General features: G+C 44.7%; 1 protein-coding gene across 2 annotated transcripts in view; it reads right to left on the reverse strand.

Moving 5' to 3' along the window:
• PPP2R2A (protein phosphatase 2 regulatory subunit Balpha) overlaps nucleotides 1-8770 on the reverse strand; it is a 98524-nt gene that overhangs the window by 12845 nt on the left and 76909 nt on the right. For both annotated transcript variants that reach the window (XM_019504009.1, XM_019504018.1), the window contains exons 4-5: nucleotides 2531-2696; nucleotides 1305-1417 (exon numbers count right to left, since the gene is read on the reverse strand). In XM_019504009.1, the coding sequence (XP_019359554.1) occupies nucleotides 1305-1417; nucleotides 2531-2696 (279 nt within the window). The remainder of the gene's footprint in view (nucleotides 1-1304; nucleotides 1418-2530; nucleotides 2697-8770) is intronic.

Genomic DNA, 8770 nt, shown 5'->3' on the forward strand with positions numbered 1-8770 from the left:
GCCATGGCAGGACCCAGGAAGCACCAGCAGTGGGAGGGGGAAAGCAGTTTCTCCCATGCTGCCAGTGCTCAGCTTGGGCCCCACGCCAGCACCAGGCTCACCCGTTGGGACTCAGCAGTGGCAACACTCTGCTACTCAGCACGGTGGAAAGCAGCCCCTCCCCTCTTGCCATCGCCAGGCAATTTTGGCTGCAGCCACCACACCAGGCTGTGGTGCAGCTCCTTCACCCCCACATTGTCACTGCTGCCCAGAGGTGGCAGTAAAGGAACTGCAGGGCAAGCTGGCACAGCACAGGCTTCAGGCAGCCGCAGCAAAAACTGCCACATGGCAGTGAGGGGATGGGTCCGCTTTTTACCACACAGAGCAGCAGTTTCTGCCCAGTTGCTGCTGCTCAGCCCCAACGGGCAAGCCCGGAGCTGGCACAGAGCACGCAGGGTCGTGGCTGCACGCACTGGTTCCCACCACTACCACTGCATGCCCGGGGTGGCAGGACACTCCACAGCAGGGTGGTGCAGAGTGCGTGTAGGGTGCGCTGTGGCTATAAACTGTTGGCGGTAGCAGGGAAGTGCCAGGACACCCAGGCTCTGGGCTGTTGCAGGGTGGGGGTGGGTGCTGACCGGCTCAGGGGGGTGAATGCAGGGGGCTCCCATGCACACTCCACATACCCTCAAACCCTTCCCCCCAAATCCCACAGCCACATCCTCCCCCACACACAATCACAACCCCCACAGACACCACACATACCACATCCAAGACATTCCTATACCCCACCACACCCCTCACACACTATACAACAGTAAGACTGCATTTTGAGCTATTATGCAATCCCTTCTACATATACAGCACAATTGCACACAAATCAGGACAAAAATATTTTTTGCAAATTAAATAAAATATATTATGGGCGTTTGATTCTTAGTATATAATTTGGTGGAGGTTTTTTCTGGTTCTAAGATGGCATACCCTCTTCCCCAAAGGAGTAATTCCAAGGGGAGGGACTCCTGGTGGCAAAAGTAAGAGGTTAGAAGGCGGGACTTCTGGTCCCAAGGTGGTGACCAGGGGGCAAGGCACCTGCCAAGGCGCGGGGCTACCCATGCAGCCCTCAACAGCTTGCCAAAACTTGGTAAGTGGCCTTCCACCCAAAAGAATTGCCCACCCTTGCCTTAGCCACCTACCTCAGTCTGCCGCAGGTTCCAAGCACTACAATATGGCTAATCGTCAGCTGTCCTGGCAGGGGCAGAGGGAGTCACAGAGGCTTCTGAGTGCTAAAACAAGCCAACAACAAAAACACCCAAGCTACTCACCCGTAGTGTTGTAACCGTAGTGGGGTCCCTATATCGCCCATCCTCTTCCTTCAAGTTATAGCCCTCTGGTCTTTTGTCCCTTTCACTGATTTTCCATAACTTTATTGTTTTATCTGAAATTAAAGCATTGTTCAAGATTAAAATAAAAGATCTAGATGCCACTGTCTGTTTACAGCCATTGTTTTTAGGCTACTAATATTCATACTCCGAAGTGTCTAAAATTACCTTACCTAGATCCCACCTAAAGAAGAGCTTAAAGATAGTGCTTCAAGATGCATATTTATCAGATGTGAATGATACCTCAGTTTGCAGTTAACTCAAGTGAACTGGTTAAGTAAAAAAAAAAAATGCTCAAAAATGGGTCTAAACACTTTTTGTACCAGTCCAGCTATTTTACTGTGTATTAGCATCACCACATGTTTTTTTAGGTAACGCGCAGTAAAAATAAGCTACTGTGCACCAAAATGCACCTATAGATGCACGCTTTTCCAGTTAAAAGTGTGATAAAAACAGCCTAAGTTTCACATGGCTCCAGTTATATTAGTGCAAGAATGCACTCTGTCAACATAGCTCTTTCCCACTCCTGTACAGGAATAGCATAAAGATGCTATACAGGAGTTTGGTTATCAGAACAACATCTAAGTGGGAGGCTGGGAGGCACTGCTTTAAATGGGCCAATGGACAACTTGTGTATAGCAAAGTCCTTACACAGGCTTTGCAGGATTTTCTAAGCTTTTTAAAATAAATCCTTCACACTAGGTTCAATCCACTCCACAAAATTTTGTTACTATTAAAAACATTCTGAATGCCTAGAGATAGTTAAGTCAAGCATAAATTAATTATGTGTAAACTGATATTTAATAACTGTCATCCTTACTGACCTAAGTTGATCTCAACGGGACCTGGCAGAAACTCTCCTCCTAACATAAAGCATCTCATACATAGACCGGAGTCATAATTTTTTAAGATTTTAAGTTAAAAAAAAGCCACATTTATGTTTGGGAGAGCTGAACATGCTATAAAAGCAGCAAAGAGAAATAAATAGTAGGGCTTTGTATGGGGACATAGAATGAACACTCACAGGCTCCATGTACACATTTTGAAGATTTTTTTAAATAAAAAAAAAAAAAAAAAACTTACCATTTGTAGATAAAAAAAACTGAGCAGAATTTTTCGGGGGAACCCACCTAATTTTTTTTTTTTTTTAAAAAAAAAAAAAAACTTACCATTTGTAGATAATAAAAACTGAGCAGCATTTTTCTGGGGTAACCACCTAATTTTGTTGATTTTTTCTTCAATTTCTAAACTTTTCAAGTAGTCAAACTCTGGTTCATGGCTTTGAAAGGTACTGTAAACATTATATTCTCCTCTGCTGTGAGCCTGGGTTTTGTTCTTTACAAGAAAAAAAAGGGGCAAGAGAGAGAGAAAAAAATTGTTTCAGAAAATTGGTTGATCAAGATACACGGCACGCACAATGGGCGCATCTACACAAGATGCTGTACTGTGGAGCTGACTAATTAGTTCCTCAGTAAAGAGTCACTGCCTACACATGCAGCACTATTAAGCCACAGTAAACTAATTAACTCTGCTGTAGGATAGTGCTGCCTGATAAGTACTGTCCTACAGCAGAGTAGCTACATGTGGTCAAATGCACATGTAGACAGTGATGGGGCTGGGGCACAAGGATGTTACAGTGCAGACGCTGCCTGCCAGCTAGCCCCACACTATAGCACCCTCATGCCCCAGCCAGCCTCTCCGCAGTATGTCCAGCCAGGGGAGAGCAGCTCCAGGCTGGCAGGCTGACACCCCAGGCCCTCTGCCAGCCAAGGCTATGCTGCCCCAGCCCAGCGTGCTATGGTTCTGGGTGTACATGTAAATGCTGTGCCTGGGAGCAATAAACTCTGGTGCGAACTACACCAGAGTTTATTGTGTCAAATTAATACGTGTAGAGACACCCAATGCGTACTAATATAACAGGCGAGGGTTAAATGCAAAATGTACCTACGTTGGAGTCTGATGGTCAGACTATTTGTCTTTACCCATCTGTGTGTAGAACCCCAGAGACATCCCATTTTTCCGAATCTGTGGAATGGATGCCATATGATTTATCCACCTTAAAAGGCTTCTGAGACACTCAGATTCAAGACCCTTACATGGGTGGCTAAAGCATTGTTGCTATTGATGCTCCAGAAAGACAGTTAGGCTTGTAAAACTCTGACTTACCCCCCACCCCTTTTTATTCCCATTTACCTCCTCCATTTTTTGTTTCCAAGTAATCACCATCTATAATTTGAGAATAATCCTTTCAATCCTCTGAATTACTAAATACACAGTTATTAAAAAAAGTCAGCCTCCATGCCACTATCGCAACTTGAAAAAAAACCCAAAAACTTCAAGATGACTTATGTGCAGAATGCTAGAAGTCCTTAAACATATACAAATGCTTTAATACCTCTGTAACAGAACTAAAATCCCACCAGACCCCTACAGTTGGTCATCTCCTCAGAAGTAAAACCTGCAAACCATGGGGAAGATTAGCCTGCTACATGGAAGTTGCTGGAATGTCAAACACAACCACTGCACAAGCCAGAAGAGAAGATCTGTTTGTGTGAATTAACTTCTCAGTTTCTTACTGGTCCCAATTCCTGTTCTAAGGATTCCTTGCTCCCCTTTCATAAAGCTGCCCTAGAAAAAAAAAATACAGTAAGGCTTCTCCTACCTCTAGCCTAAACAGGTTTACTATTTAAGTCAGAGATGAGATTGAGAGCTGGTCAGGCCTCCTCTTACAGATGGTAAAGCAACCTGGAATAATGTGAAGCATCAAGTCTTATGCAGATTCTGCTCTCCCTGCTGAACAACTCATGCCTCAGGCAGCAATTTCTTAAAGCTATTCTTGTATTGGAGGACCTTGTTCTTCAACTGCCATTGTAGGGATGGTAATCAGGGAGCAACTGGCAGAGTTTCAAAAACAATCATCGTGTAGACCCTCATTTTGTTGAAACTGCCCAAGTTTTATTTTATTTTCTTACATGCGTCTGTAATCCCACCCACTTCCAGAGGGTGCAACCACCCCCCTCTTCTGCCAGCAGTTGACACGTGCTTTTGGCATGATGAGCTCTTAACTGGTGAACTTGTTACTCCCTTCCTATCGAACGACTCCACTTGCGCCCAGATTTTTCCCCCTTTGCCTCACCCAAAAATACCTTCTAGAACAATCATTGCTGGCCCCATAATTATTTCATTTTTGTAAAGCTTTCCTCATGCATGTCATGCTTATAATTTAAGGGAAGGCTGGACCTTTTTTTGATCAGACTATAGCCACGAGCATCAAAAGAAATACCTTAAAAATACAATTTTACATCAGAGTATTGTGTCACACCTATAGTTTATTTTGGCTTTCGTAGAAAGAAGGAACTTAGTGCTGTGTGTCAAATGGATAAAGTAATCATTTCCTCTCTGGGGCTTGTGTCATATTTGCTCGCTTTCATGTCATAAACAGATGCCACATTCCAACAGAGACGGCAGCATTTCAGGGGTACATGAGGTTACACAGGCATATGCAACTATATACATGGATCATATACACTATACACGTACAATTTGTAAAGCATTTTGGAATAACCTATGCTTACATGAACTAATACAACAGTTCTTCTATAGATAACTTCTTCTTTATCTTTATTATATACACAGGTCCACGTACACCAAGCATCACTAACCAAGGATGCCAGGTGTTATAGTGAGTTTTACTTTATTTTGTAATCGATTTTCATGATGCATATGTATTGTATAAGTACATGCACTCAAACCTCTACTGCGAGTTTTGTGCTACTGGCCATCTCACTGGTGCCCAGAGTGCAATTCTGGAGCACAAAGCAATTTATCTACAGATATTTTCAGCCTTTTTTAACAAGTGTACCCCTTCTGTCTCAAAGTTTCAGCTCATGTACCCCTTTATATTAAAATTATTTGGGGGGAGGGGCTGAGCATGTGTGCCCCCAGCAGGTAAGTCTGGGGGGGAGGGGAAATTATGGGGGGAGGCAGATCAAGGCCCCCCTGCAGCGAGGGAGGGAGTGGGACAGGGGCAGGGGCTGGGGTGAATAGGGTCTCCGCTGGGGTGGGTCATGGGACAAAATCGGAGCTGAGCAGCAAATCCAGGGGGTGGGGGGCTCCCACCACTGCACACACCCCGATGGAGGCCCAGGGAACACATACCCCCCTTCCTCCAATCTGTGCACAAGGCAAAGGTGGCTGCACTAGGCTTCGCGCGCTGCTGCAGCTGCCCCAGGAGTGATGCGATGCCATGTGCATCCCACCACCAGGCAGGCAGGGGGCAGGGCACGGTACAGCCCAGCAGCAGGATGCACATGACACTGCACTGCTCCCAGGACAGCTGCAGTGGTGCACAAAGCCCAGTGCACAGCAGCAGCTGCCTCCGCCCCATGCACAGAACAGGGGGCTGGGAGGAGCACATGGCCCTCAGGCCTCCACCAGGCTGCATGCAGCAGTGGGAGCCCCCCCCATATGCCCTACGACCTTTTTAAGTACCCTTAGGGGTAGGTGTACCCCCATTAACAACCACTGATCTATACTGTCCAAATAAAACTCAAGCACTATTTCCATTCTACAGATGGGAGAAAGCAAGATAAAGGTGCAGACCAAATTATACCAAAATCAGCATCACCAGAGCCATAGTAAGTTGTATGCGTCTACTTTGTCCCATGGAAGGCGGAAGCTAAACCAGGGCTGTATGCCCCTGAATGAAACAACTGCCAAGGTTAGCTCTCACTAGTGGACGCATGAAACAGTTAAGACTAATCAACAAATGCATACTATGTCCCTTTAGCCCCCAACTCAGTATAAATTTGTCTATCTTAATGACACACACTTAATGACTTGCCCAAGGCAAAGAGACAATTTGTGTAGAGCTGGGAAAGGTATCTAAATCTCCTGGGGCACAACCCAATTTCTTAATAAGCTAAAAGATGAGACCTTTTCCAGGACTCCTGATTTCCTGAGAGGGTGAGATCCAAATCCTACAAGCTCCATTTTTGGAGTTTTCACTGCTTCACAGGCCCATGAATTCCAATGCAGGAGGACTCTAGCAGCAGCTGGTTAGAGCCCGGGCTGGCAGTGGGGTGATGAGCAAAATGGCCTTGCGCGCCACACGTAACAGGGGTTGCTGACTCCTGCTCTAGGATTGCGTGCGCCAGACTGAGTTGGCCCCCACCCCAATTGCAGAGGGGTTGGGCTGCTCTAGGAACATGGGATGAGGCAGCGTGATCAGGGCAGGGTGTGCAAGGGTGCCCCTAGGGCCCAGTCACTGCTGCTGAGCAGGGCCCAGTCACTGCTGCTGAGCTGCCTAGTGGGGCAGGAGGCTGTGGCCACCAAGGCTCTGGTGCTTACCAGATGGGACTCACCCCCTAAGGGAATAGGGAGCAGCTTCCCACCTTGGGCTGGGAACGCAACCCTGAAAATTTAAACTACTGCACAATCCCCCCCCCCCAAAACACCCTGAGAACAATAAAAAAAAAAAAAGATTAAAATAAAAATTGATTTATCAAATTCTGCCACGCCTAAATATACTACTATACATCAAAAGATTACAGCACAGAGCTATAGTAATCCACCATATAGTCGAGCTTCACCTTCTTAAATAGGATCTCTGTTCAGTCCTTTAGCTAGGCAAGAAAAGGTCATGAAAAGACTGAAGTAAGGACATCCAAAATGTTATGCTATAAAGTCCAGGCAAACAAATGCTGCTATCTATGAAGTTTTTTGTCCCAAGTAAAAGTCAAGTAAACCCCACTAGATGGCACCAACTGACCAAAGCAATTTATTTGCCAAAGACAATTTCAGATGTTGAACAAAAGTAAGCTGTCATAGGCCAGGTGTGCACCACTGCACCACTATGAATGCCACTATAAAAGGTGACACAGACAGCTTCTGTGTGCAACATGCAGATTGGGGAGGAGAGACAGACAGCTAGGACAGAAAACTGAAAGCAAAGCAGCAAATTGGGCAGGGAGCACAGCGAAGGAAGCAGAGCAACAGATCAGGCAAGGAAAGGAAGTTGGAGTGGTACTTAGGGAGGGTGCAGAGCTAATTTGTGGCACACCTGCCAAAAAGGTTGGCCCTGCACTGTCAAAGGCTGTGGGCTAAAGCCTCTAGAGAAGTAGTGCGATATTTTTGTGAGTTACAAGTTTTAGAACTAAACAGAGCAAAAGTACTAGAAAACGTACTAAAGGGAAAGAGTATCTTTAAGGAAGGTAAAAGTGGACTCATTTTGTGATATTCAAGTCAACCTTCCCACCCCCTGCCCCCAATTACATTAGTCTAAAAGTATTTTTTTAAGTTTGGTAGACCTTTAAAACACTACTACAGCTTTAGCTGAAGACCACTGATTAGGGAAAGAAGAAATGTGAGTTATTTTACTTCCTCTGAAGAGAGCTGGTTTGAACACAGAACTGTGCCACCAAGAATTCCCAGGGTCTAACTACAAAACCCTCTACAACTTCTGAGTCAAATGCTCTACTTAGCCTTCAAAACGGTCCGCAGCCACCACCGGACAACAAGAGGACTAATACTTATAAAGACAAAGTCCACTGTGTAAACGTTGTATATTGCTAGCACTAAATGGATAACAAGGAGTCCTTTATTCTGTATCCTGACTAGATGCACTGCATGGGATTTTCAAGCACATTTTAAGTACAAGTTCCATTAGCTTTCAACAGGTTGCATCCTCCTTATTCATTTAGGCCCCTTTCAAAAATTCTATTTACTTGGTATGCTGCAACTTCTTCCCCAACTGTCTCAGAACGTAAGAATCACATTTTGCAAGGTCAAATTTTAGATTCTTTGCAATAACTCTCTTTGTTTGCATGCAAGATGTTTTGCAATAGTATCTGTGATGAGCAGCTTGATCTCTGGTTCTGACTGAACGGTTAGCTGCCTGACTTGCCAGCTGTTAAACTAAGTAGAAAAAATCTGAACATATAGCCAAACACATCTCAAAAACTTCACTACCTGAACATAATCATCCTATTAAAATAAATACAACAGAAGTGAAAATGTTTTGCTAGTTAAAACAAATTAATCATAAGCCTCGCCAATGGCTATGCACAAACAAAAATGCAAAGATTACCTATTTTAATATGAATGCACTGACTTGCCGAAGTAGAACCATGCAAAGACAACAAGATTGACATTGACCTGCTTTATCTTTAAAGATCTAACAAAAGCTTCTTAAATCAAGAGATTCTACATTATTCTGTTGAAGGTAAGTAAGAAGCCTACTTTATTGGATAGTCAGCCCTATTGCTCAGAATCTGGAAAAATGCTATGTGATTATTTAATCTCTAAAATAGGAAGTCTCAAGTATGCAGATTTTAAATTGAGCCACAAATTAAACTGTATACCTGATACAAAGAAAGAGGCACGTCTTTTGGGGGGGGGGGGGGGGGGGG

The sequence above is a fragment of the Gavialis gangeticus genome, unplaced genomic scaffold, assembly GCF_001723915.1.
Source record: "Gavialis gangeticus isolate Ggan-Ray unplaced genomic scaffold, GavGan_comp1, whole genome shotgun sequence".
NCBI lineage: Eukaryota > Metazoa > Chordata > Crocodylia > Gavialidae > Gavialis > Gavialis gangeticus.